Raw genomic sequence first — 27,162 nt, forward strand, 5'->3', positions numbered from 1 at the left:
AAACTGTTTTTACGCAAAATATGAATTCAAGTCGCGACTGTTTTCGCAGTTTTTGTATCTGTATCTTGATGTGTGCCAGAACAAAACAAAAGTTATTTTCCTCTCGGCTTCTCCCTTCAGGGGTCACCACAGTGAATCAGTGTCCTCCATCTTCAAAGATTTCATTTGCATGTTTGTTTTTTAACAAGCTTTGATGTCGGTTGCCCTTCCTGACACAACCCTCTGTATTTGGGACTGGCACGAGAAGACATTGTGTCCTCTTGTGTCTACAGAACAAGCAACTCTATGAACTTAGTAAAGATGAATATGCTCAATAAAAGGCAATGACAGCAACAATAATAAAATACAGTAAAGTCTCGTTATATCGATATCGGTTATATCGATAGTACTGCTTATTACGATACTATTTCTATGAAGGCAAGGAGAAAATTGACATGCCGCAGGATCGGATATATCGATAGTCCGGTTATATCGATATTTTTCCAGACTCCCGAGAACATCGATATAACGAGACTTTACTGTATGTGGATAGTACTGGAGATTGAGGTATGTCTTACCATGCATCACTATACTCTACTGTACATCAGTATTACAATCACACAGTGATAAATGTACTATATATAACAAGAAATACATCACCAGCTAAATGCTTTAACCCACTGCATTCTTTATTACATTACAAACCCAATGAGTCCATAAAGCTGAAATGCACACAATACTTTTGCCAATATTTGAATGAGCACTTACTCAGCAGAGAGGGGCCATTATTTGCATGACTATTTTTTTCGTCTGTCGTGTTTCTTTATAATATCGATTAGGTTATTTTTGTTCACAAGCGTGTCGACAGGCCCAAACCTGGCTTGTTTTTCTCTCCTTTGCTGCTCATGGAGGTGAGGTGAGTTGATGAGCTGCGGGGGTAGGATGGTTCCTGTTGGTTTGACCCTGTTCACCACGCTCAAAAACAGGCGTTTGTTGTTGTTGTTGAGAAAGGTGATGGCAGTTCCTCTGTGACCAAGACGGCCTGCTCTTCCCACCTAAATACAGACAAATGTGTCTTTGTGCTCAGTTGATTACAAATAAAGCAAACAAAAATGTTTCTGCAAAACCACTAACCTGGTGGACATATTCATCCATGGTGTTTGGCATGTCAAAGTTTACTACCACTCTGACATTTGCCAAGTCCAGTCCTCTGCCAAGCACACCTGTGCTGATCACTACTTCAAAGGCACCATCCAGAAGACCCTGAAGACATAAATGAATAAAAAAAGCACTACAACACTTTAAGGACAACCGACATCACATTTTTGTTTCCTAACTGACATCAGAAAAACGTTTTAGAGCATCTAAAATACCCAAAACACGCAGTATGATAGTTTTATTCAAATGCAAAACACCAATAAAAATGACTTAGTGTCCAAAATCTGCAAAAAATTGAGCTGTGAATTGGGCATTTTCAGAACGTCCCGCCCCCAGTTCGTGATGTCACGCCAAGACGTCTTGCTTTACTGGAGAATCAAACCAATTCAGATTCGGAGAATATGCTCTCTTGTTATCCAGTCATCCAGTTATGAATATGATTCAAATAGTTCTGAAGAGGAACGCATACATGTTTGCAATTGATTAAAAAATTTAGTCCATGCCATTTTGAGGCAACATTGGGGGGAAATGTATCACCAAAAAAGAGGCAGAAAATGGCGACCAACCTCCTGCGAGGAATTAATCAGCCTGTTTCCACAGGCTGATAAATTCCTTATATGGAGCTTGGTCGCCCTCTTCTGGCTCTTTTTGGTGCAACACAACGTTTTCAGACCAAACAAGCACAGCAAAATGCATTGACGTGATGGAAGGACTGCTACAATGTGTCCTTTTTTTTCGGTCAGGGTCGTTCCTTCAGTGACGTCACGTACGGACTCGTCACCAACTCAAAAACAAGACTTCTGGAATGTTCAGCGCGAGTCTTAAAACGTAAAATATAGCTATATGCGGTGGAATCTTTGTAAAATACGCTCAGTAGAAGTCATTTGAAGCCGTTTTACAAATTAGGGACACAACTTGTCCGGAGACGTTGGTTGTCTTTTAATCAACTAATAATGCAATACAGTATATGTATTATAAATCAATTTGCCTTTGGAAAAGCAGCAAAGAAGAATCAAATTAGTGTAATGAATAACATTAGATTATTCATGATTTTTTGGTCTGTTTGAATATAACATCTATTTTTTTTATCATGAATGTACTCACTGTCCTCTATAAAACCAATGTTGACTGCATTTGATGATCCCCAAATATTTTGCTTGGAACTGGGAACATACTGAAGTGTATATTGTTGGACTGAAATCAACTCTACCAAACACAGGATTGAATGTAGCAATACATTCAATCCTATAACAATACGCTTTGTTCAGTGGAAAGGTCAGTGCTGCTGGACAGTCTGCGGCTGGATGAATGCATGGCTTGGGGATAAGAAGGAGCATCAGCGCAGAGCCCCGATGCGTATGTGGAATTGTCGCGGCTTGGAATTGAAGCAGATTTATTTGGGACAGGAGATGTGAGACAATCTCTTTTCGTCAATGGATGCTACAGCTGTGTGTTTGCTTTCAACATTTAGCTTGTAGTCGACGTGCACATTCCACCGTGATGTCCCTGATCCACTGGTGAGGAGACACTTTGATCCTATCCTCTTTCATCTGGAACTGCTTTATGTCACAAAGAGAGTACAGAAAGTGCTTAAGAAGGAATGACTCTGCGTCTTTGTGTTGTCATGTTATTTGTTATTTAGTTTTTTTGTTCTTTTGACTTCAAGACGGCGCCCCGAGACTGGCTGCCTTTCCAGCAGCTCCTATATTTGGTTTTTCTACTTTCATTCCTTTCATCACTTTGCTGCTGTGAAATGTAAATTTCTCCACTGTGAGACTAATAAAGGCAAATCCAATCCAATCCAATCCAACATAACCGGAAAACTGAATATATTTAAGATTTCAGTTATAGTTACCAACTCATCTGTCTCAAGGTTATCCGTCTCAAAATGGAGAGAAATAAATGATTATGGATAGCGTGGTTGAATCCACCGTCGATGATGTCACAGCCAATTATCGCCTCAATCTTGTTCTGGGTAGCACTGAACTCACCTTGAGGATACGGTTCCGTTCCAACTGACTCTTGTCAGAGTGGATTGCCACTGTATTGAGTCCTGTAACCTTGATAACAGCTTCACATAGCAAATCAGCACCAAGCTTACAGTCTACAAATACTACCACTGGAGGCTGGTACAGCTTGCTGTCCTGAAAAACCAAAGAAACAAGTTTCATACATGTATTGCATGAAAGCAAATAAATACAAATACATACAGGTATATATTCTCAATCACTTGTGAGTAGGACCTACATTGAGAATTTCAAACAGCTTCTTCTTTTTTGAAGGTTCCTCAACCCACAATAAGATTTGTCTGACATTGGCGCAGGGCTGGTTTTTCTTGCCAACAGCAATACGAATCGGATCATGCACCAGCCTGGCTGCCAGCTCCTCTGTCCCTGTCGGGATGGTGGCTGATGCCAGCAGAGTCTGATGGTCTTCAGGGACATGTTCTAAAACTTCTAGTACCTGTTGCTGGAAGCCTAACTTCAGCATAGTGTCAACCTGTAGGATTTCACAGCACAATGTTAGAGCAATAATTAGTCTTTGGTAGGCAATTAGTCTTGATGCAGTGTCTGTCATACCTCATCAACCACAACAATCTTCACTTTATCCAGCTGTGCAGCTTTCTGCTTTAAAATCTCAAGGAGTCGCCCTGGGGTTGCGATGACGATCTAACACATTTTGCATCGAAGACATTTTAATATTAAGCAATTTTGTTTGAAGACTGAAGCTGTTCATTGAATGAAAAAGTTGAATTAAATGAATACTTTAATGCTGCGCTTGAGGCGGTGGAGCTGAGGTGGAAGAGGCATGCCGCCCACCAGCAGGGCTGTTCTCATGTGAGGGAGGCCAATCACCACCTCTTTAGCCTGTCTCTCAATCTGTATGGCCAGTTCTCTGGTGGGGGTTAAGATGAGTGCCACCGGGCTCCCCGCACTCTGTGATTGTTCCTTAAAGAGAGTACACACTTCAACTGGATACATATGTGCCACACATGTAATACAAACAGTAACCAGTGGAGTAAATACAAAATGTACTTTCTGAATGAAGATTATTCTATAAGTTAGAGACAAGACTATTTTGAGCAACATCAGACATGGACACATCAGCCAAACTCGTGTCACACCTGTCCAAAACTTGACAACAACATAAGTTACATAATGGAGGTGCATTACAAAAAATGCCAACCACCAATATTTTAAATCCCTTCATTGAGATCTGTGACACAAATAAAATAAGATGTAATTTGTTCCGTTTATTTTAGCACTCGAAATTAATTCTCAATAAAATATTCATGTATACATATTTTCCACATTGTTCATTCATATAATGGTAAACACGTCATTTAATAAAACACAACTTTTTCTAGATTTAAGTGGCATGGAAAAAGACGGCCATGTTTGCACTTTAGAATGCCATGGACCATTGTGTAGCCTGCAGCATTGCATCAGTAATGACATGATTGTAGAACCACTGAGTGTGATCCGTCAATCGCACGAAGGAAACCAGTACGGGAAGTGGGAATGAAGTGGCATTCTTTTTGTAGATTCCACTACATAAAATGGAGTGGAAATGAAAGAATGTGTGGAGAAATGTAGTGTGTGTGTGCTTGGTGTGATCAATGTCACAGCAAGTGTGCTGACAACATGAGAGCAGTGCACAATTGTTCATCCTGGGCACACTGTCCATAAACATTTTAAATGCCAATCAATTTCCTACACAACTTAATAGTAAGTAATTTGGGTTGCATGGGTCTATGCCAGGTAACTTTGGGTGCGGGCAGGCCTATCTTGGACTGGTCAGCAGTCAATCGCCGAACACATCAGAGACAACACTGCATTTACACTCTTCCATAGTAGGATTTACAATTAATCTCTAACATGTCTGTGTTTCTGGATAAAACATAAGCTTGGAGTGAATTAACAGACTCCACACAGAGATAAGAAAAAGACATGCAAACTCTGCTTCGCAGACTGTGAGGTAGATGTCCTCTAAATATTTCACATGCTGTAACAGTCACTTCAAGCAGACATGTGGAAATATATATAACAACAATATAACAACAAATATAACAATGAGTGAGGGTACCTTCATTGCCCTCAGGACAACTGGCAGGAGAAAGGCTATAGTCTTCCCTGATCCTGTGTCAGCACTTGCGATCACATCTCTGCCTGTAAGACCGACCGGGAGCATCTGCATCTGTACTGGTGTGGGCGTGTCATAACCAGCTGACTTCAAGTTGGCGTTCAGAGTAGCAGGGAAGCCACAGTGCCCAAATTCTATGATTGGCCTTTTGACATCTGTCCCCTGAGTTTCAATCCCCAGTTCATGTGTAATATGCTGCATCTGCTGATCACTTAGCCCTGATATGAACAAATCCTCCTTGTATGAATAGTTTGATTCAAATGTATTTATAAAAGTTGGAGTGAATTTAGCCTGTGGACTTTCTTTGTTTACATTTGTGTCTTTCTGAATAAACTCTTCTACCCTCGTCCTTACGCCCATTTGAGCTAAGTGGTGGGCTTTGCATTCCAGACTGCAAACATCACTGTCGGTGCTGTCACAAATGTATTCTCCATAGCGACCACACATCACACAAATGGGCTCTCCTGGCTCTGCCCATCTCTGATTCTTTTTGAACGATTTCACTGGTTCTTCCTCCTCTTCAGTATCACTTGAAGAACACTCTTCTTGTGATGGCATCTCAACCACAGCAACTGGGTCTTGGCCTGGTTTTACTGGGGTATCTTCGACTTTGGAGTCTTTAAGCCCTTGACCATCACGCGCCGGAGGCTCGCCTTCACAATGTCTATGATCCTGATGAGCTTGGCCTTTACTTTTCTTCACAGTAAGGTTTGTATCGTCTGCTGCTCTCTTCACTTTAAGGGCTCTGGGCATAAACATTTTACGGGCAATTAACCTGCGAACACAAAGAATACATAACAAAGAATGGTTTTAGTTAAATGTATATGTTTAGTTTAACTTGTAACCAACATGGTAGCGCAAGGTAGATCGCTTTATTGGGGAGAAGCAGTTTGAGGGACTTTTTTTTTTATAGAAGTCGACAACGTATCACCGTGTGTACTGCTGCTGGAGTGGCAAATGTCGACAATCGTACAGAAAGAATCAGTAATAAATTTAAACAACCGTTGTGATGAAAACAATACGCATACGAACCTCCAACTTCCAGAAGCATCTCCAAGTACATCCCACGATAAAAGTGCTAGAACGAGCTACGCATTATGCCGTTCTAAACAACCACACTAAGGACGCAGATTAATGACGCTTTATTCTTAGCATCCTGGGAAATGTAGTACCAGATAGACTCATCCATTTACAGATTTAACAATAAATTCTGTGTCCAGCGGAAAAAAAATGCCAGTATGCTTTTCATTTTTTTTGCTTCATCGATATGTATTTCCTTTTCTTTTGTACATACGTAAACACGTTATTTATTAGAGACCAGGAATAGGTAGAACCAATAAAGATATAAACATAATACAATCGCCACCTCATTGGTCAACCAGTTTTTGCAAGTAGCATTATAATGACAGTGTATGTGTAACGACTTGTGGATGCAATATAGTATATTTTTAACATACAGAGAACCTGCTAACATGGGTTCTATTTATGCATGGATATACAGTATTGTATGTAAGGTTTTACATTTAGTGATTTTGCTTGTACATGGGGGAAAATGGGGTATCTGTTATTACACAGTGTCCATGATTATACATGAAGTGAATGCTGAATGGTATAAAAGATGATCTGTAGGTAGCTCAATTCCAGTGCCATAAATCACTGATGATGACAGCTTCTTCCCCCAAGCCATTAACTCTTTGAACTCTGAACTCTTTCAACAGTAGCCAAAATGGAACTGTATAGTGCCACTTAGCAGTTTTTTTTACGACGATACTAGTGCAGCGTGTTCTACCGGAAACAAATTCCTTGTGTGTTCTACATACTTGGCAATAAAGATGATTCTGATTCTGATTCTGATGTATGTATATGTATGAATGTAAAAATATATTTGTTACACTACACGTATAATAATAATAATAACAATAATAATAATAATAATAATAATAATAATAATAATAATAATAATAATAATAATAATAATAATAATAATAATAATAATACATTCATATTTATAAGCACCCTATCTATTCCACGGCATCGAGTGACAACGAAATGCTCTTCCATTCAATGCCAAGAAAGTACAACAAATCTGTGCGTTATTTAACTCGTACAACAAATAAATCATTGCATTGTGTTCGATCAACGAGTCCACATTTTACAGTAGGGAAATCATTATTTGAAGCGTTAAAGCATTTTTCTCACAGTTTTCTTTGGTGATCTTCCCTGATATTATTTTCTCACGTAAAATGTATGCCTTGGCTCAAACTTTAGGAAACAGGTTTAAAATACATTTCTGACTTTTGTGACTTTTGTAGCGCACCGTGTACGCATGCGTACTAAGCCCAATTTGGGTGCAGAGGGTGGTTTGAGCGTGGTTGTAATGGCTCGCCACTGCAGGGAGGAAAACGGTACCAACGAATGAAAGACACGATTTTCTCCACTGGAACACGTTGAAACGAAAGGAAAGAATCATCCCAATATATCAGAAAATGGAAACGAAGAACAACGTTGTTCTCGGTGAATTTCAAGGAAAGCGACCTTGCTGCTTTGTGCAGACAAGCCCGTCTCATCTGACGAATGGATGAAAACACCACGATTCATTGTGCCAATGAGATATACTTGAGCGATAGTATTCTGTACAAACAATTGTTTTTTACATTTGACCGCTTCTCATTGTTTTCCATCGAATTCCATCGTGATGCTTTTGCGCTGCTTCGGGGCTGCTGTGCTGTGAAGGACTGAGGAAAAAGACTGAATGGAAATATGGGTGAAGTTCAGGATCAACATAATGTCAAAAAGGTCTTCGATGCTCCAGCTATCAAGTCTTTTGAACACTATGATTTCTCCCGTGCGAAAATCAGTTGCAGTCTCTCCTGGCTTCTGTCCAAAGCGTATGGAAGAGGTAAGTATCAGCTACCTGCATCTCATCCTTGTTTTTCTTGTAGACCTGACCGATCCAGGACCATTCATGTATAGTGTGACTTTGAGGAAATGCTTGTATTCCACAAAAATAACCAAGACATAAAATACAATGTATCACTGATTCACAGGATCTTGCATTTATTAAAGAAACCATGAGGTTACTTCAATTAGATATAGATCTTTTTTTAATTTAATACCCTTATTCAATGTGTATGCACCTTTTAGTTTATCAGATTTATATTTTCCAACACTATTCATCGAGGGTGCTTTAAAAATGTATATCAGCAGTTGTACTGTCCTTTCATGTTACTGTCATTGACAAAAGAACTGATAAATCTTCTTTATTGGAACAATATGCCTGCAAATCACACATGCCATTGACAGGTTGCTGGAAAAGATAAGCAAACACGTGTTCCCTAGTGAATCCTCAGTTCATATTATAGTAGTACTGAATGAAATGGCTAGTTCCAAAAATATAGCCGCTTCAGAGATTGTGAGTAAAGGAACAGGCTTTTATCTAGATCTCAGCCTACGCTATTCTGTTCAAAATGCTTCTCATGCATCTTCCTTATGGCATCCATGCAGGAGTGTTGTGTCGTTAAAACCTTTGTTGAAAAATCTTATTTGGTTGGCAAAATTAAATCAAAGACCCAGGCAGTGTCTGGGAATGTACAATATTCATCTGCAAACATGTACACATCTATGCGCATAAGGAAACCACCCCCACACACGCACACGGCATCTCTTTTTGATGAGACAGGGTGTTCCCGGGGAGCTGAATGTTGAGATACAGACTAGATGAATCAATAAAGTGGTGCTCTGACTGTGGTTGCTATAGTGATATTCCAGGTTTATCCTTGAATATCCATGTCAAGTTTCTCGCCAGGGATGGCAGAGGACAGTGAATAAGAGCTGTGAAAAAGTATTGCCAGAGAATCTCTGTCATGGTGTAAATATGTCCAGGTTACCCAGGAAAGCTAATAAGTGTGGCAAATTAAGATACTCTTCAGTTTCTTCAGAAAATAAATGCATTATTCAAAATCAAATTATTATAATGTCCACTCATTTGTGAAACAGACAATATTCCAGAAGACATGAAAGAGCCCTTCTACATGGACCAATACGAGCAGGAGCACCTCAAGCCTCCTGTAGCCAATCTCCTTCTGTCTGCTGACCTCTACTGCCGAGCCGCCAGCTTCATCTTGAAGAACGATCCCGCGGAGCCTCTGCTAGACCATGATACTGTTATTCAGGCTCTGGCCCAGCGAGGTCTCCATATCACTGACCATGACAGAATTGTCACGAAGAGGGACCTCCGAAAAAGGCCTCTGCAAATGGTAGGAGCTTTAAAAAGTAAATCAATAAAAAAAAACTCTCTCTCTCCGGCTATTCATCAAGGTGGTGTGTTGCTGACGGCCAGTTAAGCAGGAATTGAGCATCCTTGTTAGTTTGTATCTGCGTCTCAATCGGAGGCTTTACTGCTTCAATGATCTGCAAGTTGCTGTGTGTTAAAAACAATTAGCAATCAGCATGCCTGCAGTCTGTTTTCAGAGTCTTGCTGCTTTTAATTTCCCTTCTATGCTAATTAAAAAGTTATTTAAATTGTACTGGAACGTCACCAAAACAACACGCTATAGTTGCTATCCTCCAAACAAATGTAAAAGGAAACCATTTTCAATATAGCATAGGATTATCAATTCCATACACGTTTTTTTATTCATATTTAAACAGAACTTGTTTAGTCGTCTAATAATCTCTCATTTGAAAATTACCACATTAATATATTTCCAAGTAGAACAATATAGATTCTGAAATTGACTGGTTAAGGGTGTACCCATAATGACTATCCAAAGTCAGTGAAGATGGGCTCCAAGACACCTCCAACCCAAATAGAGTTAAGTGGTTTGAATGTTCAATTAATTAATGTCACTACATATTTTTGTATTTGATTGAATTGTCTGTAATTGATGTGGATTAAATGTCTGTCAAAATTGTGCCTTCGGTAGAATCGCCTGGGTTTGGATGAAATGTACCCGGAGTTCTTAAAAGCTGCGGATGTTGTGCGGTTCTCCTGGTTCCTCGTGGACAGTGCCTCTAAAATGGCAGCGTGAGGGGCAGTGGCACTTGTTCTTAAGAAGTGGGATTAAAAATGTGGCCTACCAGGGGTGGCGAGAGGTGCATCTGTCGCGACGTTGACCCTCACATTTGAGAGAAGTAGTGTGTTTTTAGTCCTGGCAGTGGAACAGTGGACCTGCTCTACACTCTCTGCATGATCCTCATGAGTGCGTGGGAGTTCCAAATGTCACTGGAGCATTTTGCATCAAATTGTGTGGCAAAGTATGAAAATCGGTCCAGTCAGAGGAGGGTGGATATGACCCAACCACAGCTATACCAAATCAAGCCATGCTAACTGAGGTCTGTGGTAGTTTCATTAGTATTGAGCAGTGTGGACAAAGAAATATTTTGAAAAAGCCACCTCTGCATGATTACTTTAGTGTCTAGGTCAGCATCGTCTTATTTTGCTGATGATGTTTTTCTATTGACGTGTTGTAACAAACAGCAACTGATGTTTCAGCGCTGATTATGTCTGCTTTTGATTTTGCATGATTCTGTCCAGTCCGCTTTCTGTATCCATGTGTAAGACCATGACGTGAAGATTTAATACATCAGTTGAATTTCCATTAAGATGCCGCGGTGCATAAAGCATGTGAGAGGTGTTAAGTGGGTGAAGTGGTTAAATGCTATGTGATTAAGCTTGTTTTTAGATATTAAAATTGAATTGACAGAAACCTTTACAATTAATACAATCATGGGTGCATTGATAGATCATCAGGGATCAGGAATCACCGCAGAGTTCCTTAATTTTGGGGATCAGTGATTGGCAGATCCCTTTAAAAAGGACTGACATCACCTATATTGGAATAAATACTTTGTTTAGTTGAAACCACACTTTTTTTGTTTGTTTTCTTTTGTTAAACAGGTATTATTCAATTTCTTATGATAAAACACGTTTGGAACATTGGAAGTTGTATGCTGTTGGCGGTGATGAAAAAAGTCAGGGTCTTGTAAATGTTTTTACTGGTAAGTCAGGCTTTTTAAAGGTCAGCTTCGGTGAATGGTAATAAAATTTTCATCAGTGCACCCTTATTCAGTGATAAAAGTCCTCCAGATTCTCATATGATTCCAGATGTTCAAATTTTCATGAAAATTGCTCAAGAAAATTGAGGAAAATGTGTTTAAAAATAATCTGGAATTTAGTTGGCAACACACATTTGAGTTCATTGTTTTGCTTTCATAAGCATAGCCATCTTGAGACACTAACACAACCGTAACACCCCAACCTTTGCATTCTTATGGCCTTGGTTTTCCAAATTTCTGCAAGAACGGAAGCCCCAAATGTTTAGCTTTCCTAGTGTTTCCCAGTGCAAGTGCCATTATGAACAACCATGCTTTGCGAAATTCGGGGTAATTGGCCAATCAATAGCTTTCAAAGGAAACATGCTTTGGTGAATCACAGATTTTCATTTAAAGATGAGTCTTTCTGACTACATTTCCATGAAAACTGTGAGTTTGACGACGACTATGTCAATACAAAATGGCCAAATAATTGGAATGGCAAATTAAAGCTCCATGTTCCATGACATTTATGTGCTGTTCTGACATATACAGACCCACGTGCTAGCTCTCGACGCAGCGTGGCATGTTTTGGCATTTATGTGCTGTATTTTGATGGTTTGCTTCAGTTGCTTCATGAGGCAGAATTGTTAATGCCTTTGCTTGCAGGCATCCAAACAGATGTAACTGGAAATCAACAAGCATCACTTTTTTCTTCTCATTGCTCCTCGCCTCTGCTGTGGATTTTATCAACATAAATGCATCTATTCACAATTTTAAATCCATATTCATATGTCTATTGCTTCTTTATGAATTGATTGTGGATATGTCTTTTTCATTTGAAGAGGTACAATACAATATAATGGCAGTGTTTTTATATTTCGCAAGATGTCGTAAGGGTGATGATGATTGATATTCCCTCCTGAAAAATATTGAATTTCGGAGTGATACTTGAAAATGAAATGGAAATTAGTCTACGGTGAATGTAAGAAAAGCCCCCACAGAGGTTCTGCATGATACTATCAGAAAAAAAACATAAAACTGCCAGGTTTGTTGTCATGCATAATAAAGTTAGGGAATGCTTTGAAACCAAGGTACATCGACTGTGTACTGTCATTAAAGCCATTAAGTTTTGTGATCAATACATGGCTCTGAGCATTCACATCCCCAAATCATTAAATATTTATGGTTAAGGGGCGTGTATCCCCACGGGGAATTCAAGAGATAAGGCTATTCACAATATCCTCACGTTTTGTATTTCTCTCAGCTGAAACTGTGAAATCATGTCATCTGTGTTAAGCTTGACATTGAAGACAGATGAACATCGTTCTTTCTGCTGGTCTGTGTCTCTGCTGCTTTCATCATACAACGGTACTGAGAAGGTGATGCATTACCATGGTTACGCTCCAGTGTGCCGGGTGTTGTTTCTAAGTGAGGGTGGTTGTGAGGTGTTCATGCTTTCACATATGTTCATTGTACATGATAACGGCGGGAAATGTAACCTCCTCAGTGTCACGTTCCGGCGGCGACAGTTGCAGCTGACGAGCGGGAACGTTGGGGATAGGTGGTGGATCGCCAAACAGGACAGAGGCGTAAGTGCAGGCAACCGATTTATTAACAGAAATAATGACGAAACAAACAACGTTAGTGGGCGAGCGCCGGCAATCTACCCAACCACACTAACTAACAAAATGAAAAGGCACACGAGGGTGCAAAAACAGCCTACGACGCGAGGCAACAAAATACATGCGATCGTGGCTAGAATGATATCCTCGGGCGAAGCAACTATGTACTGAATAAACATTCAAGGTACAGGCAAAGCGTGAGGCGAAGTATCTTCCGACGCTGGGTAAGTGCCAGCGTCGGGTTTAAATGTCCCGCAGTCAGTAATGAGGGAATTGACAGCAGCTGGCGAACGGCGGGAGCGGAGGCTCCGCCCCGCTGTCAACTCGCTCATGACACTCAGGAGAGAAATCTGAGATGAAATTCATGAAAATGTCATATGGAGGCTGATCAAAAATTATTTAGCTCTCCCTGACATGCACGTACAAGACAGGCAGAAAATAAATTGACTCTATATTAAACTGCCGTTCACCGCCCTTATTATTTTGTTCCGCGATTGTTCTAATGCATAAAGAGGAGTGGAAGCAGCAGGGGAGAAGGAAAGCTGATCCAAGTCCTTTCTGTTTTCGTCAGCCTCAGTGAAGTCACAGCCAAGCATGTTGTGCTCAGTGCCAGTGGCTACACAGTATGGATGGGTAGGCAATGTGCTTTGTACTCAACTGCTTTTTTTCTCTGCTCACCACTGCAGACTGCCATTGTTTAAAATGCTATCAGGATGGATGGATGATGTTTGTTATATTGACGGTAACTCGAACTGTGGGGTCAGTTGAGCTGCTGTTGTAAAATTGTGAAGTGGACTGTTTTCGCTTGTGAACCGGAGGACAGGGTAACAATAGCCCAAGAATAATTCTCAGAATTCCAAACATCTACGGTTTGATATCGTAGTAGTTGCCTTCAACTACCTGAATAACGCACCACATTGCAATGACAGTACAGATTCAAATTGTAGTTTGATGATACACATCCCTAAATGTTGAATTATATATTTTTGATGGCTAAAAATTTAATATTACTTTGTTTTCACCACACAATATGCAAATATATTTATATTAATCTTCATTCTGACAGTAATTGAATTATGAAGAATTATTATTGCAAATGAAATGCTTTCAAAAGAAATAAACAAAATAGAAGAGCAGACAGTGAAACTACAAAATATGTGCCTTGTTTACTTGGTTTACTAGTTCTTACTGAATAGGAGCATCTGTGTGCAAAAGGACTCAGTGGAGTTAATAGAATGTGACAGAGACAGAGACTATCTCTTTGGACCATGATGTTTGCAGATGACATTGTGATCTGTAGCGAGAACAGGGAACAGGTGGCGGAGAAACTAGAGATGTGGAGATAGGCCCTGGAAAGAAGAGGAATGAAGATCTGTCGCAGCAAGACGGAATATATGTGTGTAAATTAGAGGGATCCAAGTGCAAGAGTGATGCTACAGGGAGAAGAGATAAGGAAGGTGGCGGATTTTAAGTACTTGGGGTCAACTGTACAGAGCAATGGAGAGTGTGGAAAAGAGGTGAAGAAGCGTGTCCAGGCAGGCTGGAGCGGCTGGAGAAAAATGTCAGGTGTGATGTGTGATAGAAGGGTTTCAGCTAGGATGAAAGGAAACGTTTATAAAACAGTGGTGAGACCAGCCATGATGTTTGGACTGGAGACAGTGCCACTGAAGAAAAGACAGGAAGCAGAGCTGGATGTAGCAGAGCTGAAGATGTTGAGGTTTTCTTTGGGTGTGACGAAGTTGGATAGGATCAGGAATGAGTACATTAGAGGGACAACTCATATTAGAGGGTTTGCAGAGAAAGTCAGTGTGGCCAGACTGAGATGGTTTGGACATGTCCACAGGAGAGAGCGTGACTATATCGGGAGAAGGATGCTGAGCCTTGAACTGCCAGGCAGAAGACCGAGAGGAAGACCAAAGAGGAGGTTTATGGATGTGGTCAAAGAGGACATGAAGGTAGCTGGTGTGAGAGAAGAGGATGCACAAAACTGGGATAGATGGAGGACATTGATTCGCTGTGGCGACCCCTGAGGGGAAAAGCCAAAAGGAAAAGAAGAGGAGGAGAGACAGAGACTGTCTTGTCTCTTGTAGTGGTTGACAAAGCTGGCTGTTATGCTGCTTTTCGTGACACAGTTTTTGTGGTACTGAATCAAAGAGTTTTCTTGTTCTTACCCAAAATTTGTGACAGTATTCACCATGTTGTGAGTGTAGCTATAATAAAAAAAAATAGTTTTTTTTTTCTACATTCCCTATATATCAACCTGCATAAAGGATTCTACAGTATTTTTATGTGTAATAATACTTTTGATAAATCAGAATATATATTGCTAAAATTTAATTACATTCATTTCATCCCTGTATTTTGCACAAATAGCAAAACATGTAGTTTTTTTTTTAAATATGATAATTATTTCTGGTTTGAGTATGATTCCAGACAATGCATACATTTATACTCTCTTTTATGGTTACCATTGAGATTCCTACATAATTTCAGGGTAGTTTTTTGGAATGGTGACTTGACTGTACAGTGTACTGCTGACAGTCTCATCTCCCTAGGCAATTTCAGACCACAGTTCAGTCATCTAAAGCTCTCAGTTTGGCAGGCCATTAAATGACCCGCACATCCGATTTTAACACCATTTTGAAACAAAGACATGGTCACATTTTGATCTACACTGAATACTGATCCGGTGGTCGGTATTCCCGGTGGGAATACTGAACGGTGGTCTCTGGCATTCAGATGACCATTTTATCTCAATTGAAATTGAAGGCTACTGACATTTTAATTTGATTCTCATGGTGATAAAAAGCTCTAGTGATTACCCTAGTAAGTGTATACTGTGTGGAGTAAAGTGCAATAACACGGTTCATAATTTATCTGGGATTGTAGCCGTTAATCCGTAAAATCTTAATCCTTCATTTAACCAGGATTTCTTAAATAATTTTCTTCACTGAAGATCCAAAATCTTGAAAATATTCTTCTAGTTTTTCCTCCTATATTAAAGTAGTAACCGGTTGTTATAATGCTATTGTCAACATTGTTCTCTCACCATTGGCCATGGTAAAAGTACTCAATTATATTCTTTAGACTCACTGCTTGGCATATATATACACAGTGTATATACTGTATTTTCACACACATTCACCTTATGTTTACACCCGCGCTGCAAGAAGGAGAGGTACCGCCGCTCGTTCCTACCGACTGCTGTCAGGCTTCACAATTCTCAATGATCACATGTGAAAAAAGAAAAAAAACTGGACACTTGTAAATATGGGTTGTTGCAATATATCAACATGCATTTCTTGATTCTGCACTATGTACAGTTTTTCTTATGGAACGGTTTTGCACATTTACATCTGCACAGTATACAGTTGACACTTTATTTTGTTATGCTTAGAATATCTTGTTTTCTATCCTTTCACCCCCACCCCTACCCCATCCCTTTTCAATTGCTGCTGTGGACTGCAAATTTCCCCATTGTGGGACGAATAAAGGTATTCTGATTCTGATTCTGATTGTGGGTGATAAATATTTCCTGATCCTAAGAATTTGTGCTGCTACATCCCCACTGGTCTGTGGTCAAATCGACTTCTATGTTGACATTTTATGTTCTCAGACGTTCAGCAGGTTTTAATCAATATCCAGAGATTGCTCCTGAGAGGAGATCAAATGGAAGAGGGAGCTGGCCTTCTGAGGAGTTGTATCACATTGTGATTGGACTTGCCTGTAGCTAATCATTTGTTGTGGCGACAGCCCGAAGAAATGTAGCCGAAGCCGATAATTTTGTTTGTTTGTATTGGTTGGTTAGCGTTTCCCTGGGGGAAATTTTCGGAGTGCTTGGACAACCTCAATAAAGGCGAAGAAGAAACATCTTGGCAGTCTATTATTAAGTGGGTTTGGTTTGCTGCTGCGTTGCTCCAGACTCTTAATTTAGCATTAAACAAAGCATTCAACATCACAGAAAAAAAAAAAAAAACGTGTTCCAAGACAGGGAAACCATACTCTTAAATTTGGCAGATATCACATAGTATGTAGTTTCCTTAATCTCATGAAGGAGCACCTCTTGGGCAACTGGGCCCATCTCACAAAGTAAAATGAAATGTATTGGTTTTGGTGGAAATTCAGTAGGAATATCAACATTAACTAGCATTGTATTAAAATAACGAACAAGACAATAAATACAACATTCGTTCATTTTCCGAACCGCTTTATCCTCAATAGGGTCGTGGGGGTTACTGGAGCATATTCTTCAGGCAATAGACAACTTGAACCAGTTATAGGAAAGACATGGTTTTGTCCTTAATTCCTTCCAAAAGCAAGTGCCAAAAGTCAAACTATCTGAAAAAAACATGCCAACATCATTACTTGGTGTCTGTCCTCTCTCTCAGGAATAACACAATCTAGCACATTGAAACAAGTGATGCTAAAATTTAATTATCACCCTACCCTTTTTTTTTTGCAGAGTGCCCATCTGGCAATGATTGATTCACTGATGATGGCATACGCAGTCGACATTCTGATTGTGGAAAGGGTGATGGCCAGCATTTGCCAGTATTCACCTTGTTTCTCTGAAGAAGACACTCCATACAACACTGAGGATGCGGTCACCACCTGGATCAACAAGGTTGGTGTGAGACAGTATTATTTTAAGTACTGTATGTGCAAAATGAAAACAGTGACAGTAAAGCAGCAATCACGATACTGCATTAAAAAAAGTAACTAGTACGCTTTTCTCACTGTGTGATACTGTAAATTCAAGCAGTCAGCCATATTGAATACTTGCCCCGTAAGCCACACATGGTGTAAAATCTTGCAGGTCAGACATATTACTCTCCGGAGTTCTCGAGTAATCCAGAGCCCACAAGTAGCTGGGTGAAAAACATAAAGCTGAGAAAATAGAAGTGTTTGTACATGATTTTAAACATTGTCCGAACTTCATTGGAACTTGGGTTTACGATGTTATCTAAATTATTCCATGCCCGCACTTCACTTTATTACAAATTACACATTTGCCCAGTATGGTTTGTCTTGACTGTCTCAAATTGGATCTCATTAGGCTCTGTAGGTAAACCAAATGTTTGGCCAGTAGGTGTTTACACAGACTATTGTGAAATATTTCTTTGTGTGATAAACCACAAATTATTTATAATTTCACCTAATTATGATGAGTGCTTTTGCTGGCAAAGCAAAAGTTGATTCTGCTTTTGCTCTGTTTAAGATTAACGAGCATCTGAAAGACACCATGGCTCAGGAGAAGAAAAAGAAAGAGACACAGATTGCAGAGACTGCAGAAAGTCACTGGGTGAGTTGTTTTTTTTTCTCAGCAGAAACATGCAGATTTTATTTGACTGACGGCCCGAGACAAGCTAAGCAAATCCACTTTATGAATTTAAGTCCCTGACATCTGTGTCACTTGGTTATCTGGAAGCAGCTTCCTCGACACTTAAGGCACTCTAATCCTGCTTTCATCAAAGGAATCACAAAAAGTTTGGATTGAAATCTTTGTAAGAATCCCTCACTAAATCTGTGCCCTAACCGGAACATCTGCTCCCTCTTGTTTTATGAGGCTAATAATTTCTCTGTGTGAGGCCACTAAATGTCCAGCCTGCAGCCCCAATTTGTTGCACAATGGTGGTCGTCATTGCTAATGCCATAAAGCAGAATGCTCTATTTGTGCTTGCATGTGTGCTCATGTTTATCGGTCTATATTTCAGTCTCAGTACACATCTGTTTATGTGAATATGCATTTTTTTGTAACTACCCAATTCTGTGGTGAGGTGCGTGCCTCATGAACAAGTCCGGTGCCTTCAGATTTCATTGTTAGATACAGATCTGACCGGTCAGAATGCAGAAGCAGCACAGCAACCCCTAACTGACCTCTTACATTATTTCATCATGACTTATTTCAGACTCCAAAAGCTAAAGTCTAAAGTATCAAAACACACTCAAAACACATCACTTGACAAAAGTGGATTCCAAAGTAAATATTTAAAAAACAATTTGTCTTGCATATCATAATAACAGCCTACATGTTTGAATAAATATTGTCCTGCTGCTATTACACCATTTTAAAAGTCAAATGAACTACTTAATGAGTATTTTGTCTTTGTAGTTGCTGTTTTATTCGACTTTTAGTCCACATTGGTCGTTTTAACCTCCTTGTCTTAAAAAACATCGTTCGATCTGGACATCAATGGATTGCAGTCAGAAAATGACAACCAAATGGAACTCGAGTAATAGAATAATTGTTTTAAGGAATGAAAGAAATGAAACAGTTATTCAATGAATGTTCTTGTGTTATTGACATCCCTTTTCAGCTGACTCAGTCCAGGAAAACAATGGAAAATGGATTTATTATAGCTAAGGTCAACTGCACCTGTGTTTTGCAAGGAACATTCTCAAAATTTAACAAAATGTGTGAAAAAAAACCACAAAGCTGTATCTTCTATCCTATTTTCATTGACTCACGCAGATACATTTGGCCTCCAGGGGAATTCATATGAAGGACATATAATATTTTTACCGTCACCATATAGGAGAACGTGTGCGTATGTGTGTTCATGTAGCATAGACTGATGAGAACTACCTCTCCCCTGGGGGATTTTATTTGGTCGTCTTAGAAGATTTGCATCACAGTTTCAGCCTATTTACCTATTATGCCATTACATATTACCTTTGTTACCATTATGCCATTGTATTCAAACACTCAGGTCAGACCATTTCTCTCTTCAATGTGTACCTCTAAAATGTGTATATGACATTTTTTAAACAGTCAGGTTTCTTAACGGCTTCTTGGTAAGTGCACTGCACAAACAAAAAATATAAACACACAAAAAAACAAGACACTAAACAAACTGAATTATATTTGAATTCTGACAGAACGTACATGTAATTTAATTGAAGTAATTTCAACTTTTTTTTCTTTTTTTTCCCTCATCTGCACCTGTTTGGGGATCTCAGAATATCACATCAAAGCTATAACCTGCTGACAAAAATATTAGGTTATTGTACGTTTAGTGTTTGAACATTATTGATTCATATTTTGTGTGTTGATTCATCAATAACATACTACATTGCACGTCAAAATATTTTTGTATCTTCATTGTTTTCCTTCAACATGATATTTGGTGCAGCATAAGAAACGTTTCTGTCCCAAATCCTCCATTTCGCTTCACACTCCCCTTCCAGAGTCTCTATGACCCCCCTCCTGCCACCACATGTCCAATTTGGACTCAACAAAGAACATTGGATGCAAGGATCTTGCAGTTTTTAACAGCTTTTCCATGGGGAAATATCACCTTGGTTTATCTTCCACTTACAAATTTACTTGTTTAATGCACATACAGTAAAGTCTCGTTATATCGATATTCTAGGGCAGACATGGGCAAACTACGGCCCGCGGGCCACATACGGCCCGTTAGGCTTTTTAATCCGGCCCGCCGAACCTGCCCAAATTATAGTAAAAACAGTGTCTGAAACTCATGACAAAAAGTTAGCAGACAACAGGGCAGATAACTCAAAAGTTGCCTGCCCTATTTTTTCACAACTTGAAGCACAATGAGACAACTTTACACATTAAAAAACATTGGCACAAAGTATAAAGTTTTTTTTTTAATCAAGAATGTACCTACTACAAATGCTACGTTGCTTAATTTACGGTAAATGTGCATGTCTAGATTTTGCTGGAGTAATCGATTGTCATTGTGGTGCACAATGCAACGTTTGCATTGCTTCCTATGAGCCACTAAGCCCCTTTCATAAGTCTCACGTACTTTACAGTCACGGTTTAATGTAAATTTTTCGTTTTGTAGCGTCACATATGTTGTTAGCTTCTTTTGAATCTTTCTTCTGGGCTGACGTTCTGTGCATCTATTTTGGAAAATGACATTCAATTGTACGACTTTATAACGCTTGCGAAAGTCCGGAAGAAAGCAGCAGGCTTCTGATTGGCTGCCGTGCCGAGTATGCAAATTTCACTGCAGGTAGCCTATGTCTGTGTGCTCGGCGACGGTACTTGTGTATTGTTTGCGCGTGAAGGCGAGGGCTTCAGGGGAGAGTTTGTTGAGCGCGCGGTCAGGAAAAACCATCTATGAATTGGCGGCATTTAACACAAGTAGGTATTATTGAGCTTGAATATTTCGTTGTGGAATAATATGTTTTGAATGTTGAACGTGATTCCATTTTTCAATAAATTGGATTGGATTGGATTGGATATGCCTTTATTAGTCTCACAGTGGAGAAATTTACATTTCACAGCAGCAAAGTGATGAAAGGAATGAAAGTAGAAAAACGAAATACATGAGCTGCTGGAAAGGCAGCCACTCTCGCGGCGCCGTCTTGAAGTCAAAAGAACAAAAAAAAACTAAATAACAAATAATATGACAGCATAGAGACAATATGACAAAACAAAGACACAGAGAGACATTCATTCTTCAGGACTTGCTGTACCCTCTTTGTGATGACATGAAACAGTTCTAGATGAAAGAGGAGAGAAATGTTGATTTCTTTAACTTTGCCCCTTCGATGGAAACTTATTAAAAACAGACGCAATCTTAATGAATCACAGTGCATATGTTATTTTAATCTATTTCCATTTCCTCCTCCAAGTATATGCGAAATAGTATGTAAACGCCATATTCCTTGAGACAAATTTATTAACTGATCAGGGATATTTTTCACATTTGAAAGACAGTTAATAAATTGGGTTCTTACTGTGCTATGAGGTTTGTACACAGTACATTTAAAGGACAACCGGCACCATTTTTTTGTGTTTCCCACTGACATCAGAAAAACATTTTATAGCATCTAAAATACCCAAATCAGGCAGGCTGATATTTTTAGTTAAATGAAAAACACCAATAAAAATGACTTCAAAATGAATCCGGAAATGGCCAGTTTCAGAAGGTCCCACCCCCTTGTTCGTGACGTCACGCCAAGACATCTTGCTTTGCTCGAGAATCAAAACAATGGCTTCAGATTCGGAGAAGATGCTTTCTTGTTACTCATCCAGTTATGAATATGATTCAAATAGTTCTGAAGAGGAAAGCATAAATGTTTGCAATGGATTAAAGGAGTCCTCCCATATCAATTCGAGACGTCAATGACAGCAATGTAGCACCCAGAAAATGCAGAAGATTGTGCCCAAGCTCCGTTGGAAATGGGCTGATTTGTCAGCTGGGAATTTGTGTCAGCGAATATCAAATAGTTGTCTTGGTGCAACACACAACGATTCACCATGGCGTTATTTATGTGTTTTCCTTCTAATTTCGCCATCAACACGGATCAACACGAAGATTTCAGACCAAACAAAGTACCCAAAATGCATTGTGTGTCGCTTTCTCGGTCAGGGGCGGTCCAAACGTGACGTCACATGGGGATCGTCATCAACTCGAAAACAAGACTTCGTGAATATTCAGCGCAAGTCTTAGAACGTAAACTATAGCTATATGCTGTGGAATCTTTGTAAAATACGCTCAGTCAAAGTCATTTGAAGTGATTTTATAAATTATGGACATAACTTGTCCGGAGGCGTCGGTTGTCCTTTAATGCTTTAGGTTTAGTATTTCCGGCCCAAACACTCTCTCCAAATGCTCCTGGCCCGGCCCCTCTGTCAAATTTTAGAACCCAATGCGGCCCGCGAGTCAAAAAGTTCCCTGTTCTAGGGAGTCCGAAAAATATCGATATAACCGGGACTATCCATATATCCGACCCTGCGCGCATGTAATTTTCTCCGTGCGTGCATACAAATAGTATCGTAATAAGCGGGACTATCGATATAACCGATATCGATATAACGAGACTTTACTGTAATTTAATATCCATCCGTCCATTTTCCGTACCGCTTATTCCTCATTAGGGTTGCGGGGGGTGCTGGAGCCTATCCCAGCCGTCTACGGGCACGAGGCAGTGGACACCCTGAATTGGTTGCCAGCCATTCGCAGGGCACACAGAGACAAACAACTATCCGCGCTCACATTCACACCTAGGGACAATTTTGAGTCGCGTGCACATTCCACCATGATGTCCCTGATCCACTGGTGGAAAGACGCTTTGATCCTCTCCTCTTTCATCTAGAACTGCTTCATGTCATCACAAAGAGGGTACAGCAAGTCCTGAAGAATGAATGTAACTCTGTGTCTTTGTTTTGTCATATTGTCTCTATGCTGTCATATTATTTGTTATTTAGTTTTTTTTGTTATTTTGACTTCAAGACGGCGCCGCGAGAGTGGCTGCCTTTCCAGCAGCTCATGTATTTTGTTTTTCTACTTTCATTCCTTTCATCACTTTGCTGCTGTGAAATGTAAATTTCTCCACTGTGAGACTAATAAAGGCATATCCAATCCAATCCAATCAGCCTGCCATGCATGTTTTTTTTTGTTTGAATGTGGGAGGAAACTAGAGGACCCGGAGAAAACCCACCCTGGTTCGGGAAGAACGTGCAAAGTCCACACATGGAGGCCGAACCGGGTCTTGAACTCACGACCTTTGCACTGTGAAGCCGGCGTGCTAACCACTTGACGACCGGGCTGGCCACATAATTTATTACTCCAAGTAAATACGAATAACATTTCTGAAATTGCAAATTTCCCCATTGCGGGACGAATAAAGGTATTCTGATTCTGATTCTGAAGCCAATAATGAAAGTGATCATAAAATCTGTCTTTTTTTCTTTTTGTTTAGATGCTACTTCATGCATTCTGAATGGCAGTGCTAAAATAAATTCAGTATGTTATTATTCCAAAGACTAAATCATCTTTTTCACCAAATTTTGCAAGCACTTGTATCCTGGTTATATTTGCAGTTTGATGTTGTGAAGAAATATACAGTATATATAATACACTAAAATAAATACACAGAGTATGATGCAATGTTGTTTTACTGTACATCACAAAAACTACAAGAACAGTAATGAAGTCCTAGTTATGTAGATTACGTCTATGGTGGTTTCCAACCAAGTTTTATTATCTTTGTAAATACAACATTCTTTAAAAAATGGGTGTCAGCCATCATCAGGATATGGGAAGTCTGCTACTACTCCCTCGAAGAATACGTCTGTGTAAGCTCACTTGAAGAATGAATACCACCTCTTCTGGTAGGTTTCACTACATCACGATGAAGTGCTTTATTTTGTGGTCTCTAAAAATAAATCACGCTTCTTAAACCTATAATGTATTTCCCCGTTTGCAAAAGACTTGTGTGATGCAATTTAAAATTGCGTCATTAAATTTTTACGACTACGTGGCGCATGGAACTAAAACGCGTAGATTCTGTTATGGGGACTATTTTTGTATTTCGCACTTACACAAGAGATATTGCAGTATTGGATGCAGGCATGATAAAAACGCTATCTTAAACAATATGGTTGCATGACAAAAAGACAGCGGGAGAAAAATTGAGTTTGGTTGTACTTTATTCAAATGTTTCACAATATACTCATATTATTGTTTGATTATCAATCAAAGTCCTCAGCCTCTCTATCTGAAACAAATAGCTCAACAGAATCTCAATCAAACATGGCAGGCTTCCTTGCATCATTGTTAGGGTTGGTCTTCTTGCTGCGTAATGCCAGCTTTTGTGAAAACCCCAGCAATAGTGCAAGTAGACACATTAGGCCAATCCTTTCACAAATGGCATTACTTGCCCGGTGCTGTGTTTACCATCGCGCCCACACCGCTCGCAACTTCACCTTGACGCTGGCTGGAACCTTTTCTTTCTGCTTCAAACCACCATCGGTGACTGTATTTGACCAAATAAACCAATAAAAGCTGTGTGTGGTAATAGAAGCCAAGTTAAGCCGGCAGAGCGGCAAAATACAGGATTGAAATCTGCAAGAAAACATCTTAAATTATTATGACACAAAACATTACACTTTTTTACTGCAGTCGGAGTGGAAATTGGCTAGCTCTTCCTTGTCACGCTCTGGCTGTTGCTGCACCATGGTCATACTTGGCCTGATGGAGAGATGGAGCCGTTTCATAAAACGATCCAACAAAGCACACCTCATGGAAGTCACACAATAGCATTCCCAGATTTTGGAACTCGGTCAATACACAAAGTGATCCCGCATTATTACGCGTCCTATTCATTTTGGACAAAATGTACGACCTTTAAATGCTCCATATAGTAATGAAAATATGTTATGTTTCCATTCTGAAACATAGAGACGATTGGTCAAAATGTCAGTCTCATCTCAACACAATTTTGAATTTCTTCATTGTGAGACTAATAAAGGTTCATCTAATCGAATCTGATTTCCACACAGCGTTTTCAGAAACCGGGTAACCAAGTATACACTTGCTAATTTTCTGAAGAATTCATTCATTCGTTCGCTCGTTCATTCATTCATTTTCCGATCTATTTATCCTCACAAGGGTCGCGTGGGGCGCTGGATCATATCCCAGTTGTCTTTGAGCATTAAACCAATCGCATGACACACAGAGAAACAACCATCCATGCTCCCACTCACACGTAAGGACAATTTTGAGTGTTCAATCAGCCTGCCAGTGATATGTGGGCGGAAACCTGGAACACCCAGAGAAAACCCATGCATGGGAGAACATGCAAACTCCACACAGGGAGGCCAAAGCAGGGATTGAACCCACAACCTCTATACTGTGAGGTCAACATACATACCACTCGGTTAAACTGATGTTTTTTTTTTCCTCAAACAAGGTGGAAAACATCATGGTGTGAATGTTTTTTTTAGTCAGGTGCAAATAGACAAACCTGATTAACCATTGCACTTTGGTTAATGTGATTAGCCTTTGATGAGATCAAACCTCAACCGGTGACTTAAATGACCACTTAGAACCTACAACTTCAATCACATCAGGAGAATCCAATCAGTAACAATTGATTCTTTTATCCACTCTGCTGCATTTGATATTTAGATGTCCACACAAAGGGGTTGCCCAACCTCCAATTCAAAGACCATTTTAAAAGTTGATCATTCTATATTTATACTTAGTTTTGATTCTGTGAACGTTAACTGTGGGATGGAATTCAACCTTTCGATTTGACTGTTTGGATGACAGGGTTTTTAGCTGGAAAGGGAGTAGTTTTTTTGGGGCTGGGGGGCAAGAGCACTTGGATAATGCGAATGTGAACATCCATCCATCAATTTTCTGATTTGCGTGTCCTCACACGGTTTGCGGGACGTGCTATCCCAGCTGTCGCCAGGCAGTAGTCGGTTGAGACCTTGAACCGGTTGCTAGCCAATCGCAAGCCACACACAAATATAAAACTATTCACGCTCACACTTACACTGAGGTACATTTTTGAGTAACCTTTCATGCATGTTTTTGGAATGTAGGAGAAAACCCACACAGGTACAGGGAGAACATGCAAACTCCGCACAGGAATGCCACAAATCAAACCTTTTACCACTGCACAGTGAAGCAGACACGCTAACTAGTCGAGATTTATGCCGGCTGTACTGAAATTCATAACATTTCTGTTGGTGATTCTCGTGTTATTGTGTTTAATAAGGTTTGTTATTCAATCAGGTCAATGGACATGCATAAAACGCAAATGAAAGCACCATCTTGTTGAACCCTCCGCAGTGTCTTTGTTTCAAATGTGGAACATTTAACCTCTTTATTATTGACTGTATGTTCAGGCTCTTAACATTGTCTGATATCTGTGGCCTTGCATCTCCTCTTGTTTGTACTTCTGTGTACCAATCATGCTATTGAGTAATCTGACTAACATATTTCTTTGTTGTTGCTGTTTGCCTTTTCCTACTGCAGTCTCCAACCAAGTGGTACATGAAGCTTGTGCCTGTAAGTCAACCCATCAATGTTAATCCCTTCTTTCATTGTAAAATTCATGACCCTTACTACTGCCTCCTTGAGTTTTTGTTTCTGTAGTTTTACACTGCTGGAAAATAAACCAGGTGTGGGAGCAAACCCGCTTAGCATACAGTACACATGCATTTGACTTTAAGCCTTGAGTCCACAATACCCCAAAATATCTAACAGGTGGAAAAAGGTGCTTGAGAAAGTGTTAAATTACGAAAATCAATGAAAATTGTGATCATTACCAGTTAAGTACCCCAAAACACAACAGGACTAATTTGTCCCAAAATGATTGTGTCCGTCTGGCAGCACTTGGCAGGGAATGAATGTAGGCTTTCTTGAGGTTGCACTATCTGAACACAACTGAAACATTCATATTGCTTTTTTGTCTTATTGCATATTCTCTATTGTTATTAAAATATAGATGC

General features: G+C 39.7%; 2 protein-coding genes across 4 annotated transcripts in view; one reads left to right on the forward strand and one right to left on the reverse strand.

Moving 5' to 3' along the window:
• Positions 1-647: 647 nt before the first annotated feature.
• On the reverse strand, positions 648-6,407 carry ddx59 (DEAD-box helicase 59). The gene is made up of 8 exons (XM_089001636.1): positions 6,313-6,407; positions 5,224-6,055; positions 3,903-4,085; positions 3,717-3,806; positions 3,385-3,636; positions 3,129-3,281; positions 1,114-1,242; positions 648-1,034 (listed from the first exon to the last, which is right to left on the reverse strand). The coding sequence occupies exons 2-8, from the start codon at positions 6,037-6,039 to the stop codon at positions 777-779; spliced, it is 1,881 nt and encodes a 626-aa protein (XP_088857762.1). The 5' UTR covers positions 6,040-6,055; positions 6,313-6,407; the 3' UTR covers positions 648-776.
• A 1,235-nt stretch (positions 6,408-7,642) lies between these two features.
• Positions 7,643-27,162, forward strand: part of camsap2a (calmodulin regulated spectrin associated protein family member 2a) — a 43,429-nt gene continuing 23,909 nt past the window's right edge. For 2 of the 3 annotated variants that reach the window (XM_089000635.1, XM_089000636.1), the window contains exons 1-5: positions 7,643-8,179; positions 9,277-9,536; positions 17,401-17,562; positions 18,157-18,240; positions 26,687-26,719. In XM_089000635.1, the coding sequence (XP_088856761.1) occupies positions 8,041-8,179; positions 9,277-9,536; positions 17,401-17,562; positions 18,157-18,240; positions 26,687-26,719 (678 nt within the window). In that variant the 5' untranslated portion in view covers positions 7,643-8,040. Of the gene's footprint in view, positions 8,180-9,276; positions 9,537-12,769; positions 12,906-17,400; positions 17,563-18,156; positions 18,241-26,686; positions 26,720-27,162 lie in introns of those variants that run through there. The other variant, XM_089000637.1, reaches the window with a different exon arrangement.

The sequence above is a fragment of the Hippocampus bargibanti genome, linkage group LG07, assembly GCF_051943395.1.
Source record: "Hippocampus bargibanti isolate YZ-2025 linkage group LG07, ASM5194339v1, whole genome shotgun sequence".
NCBI classification, from domain to species: Eukaryota; Metazoa; Chordata; class Actinopteri; order Syngnathiformes; family Syngnathidae; genus Hippocampus; species Hippocampus bargibanti.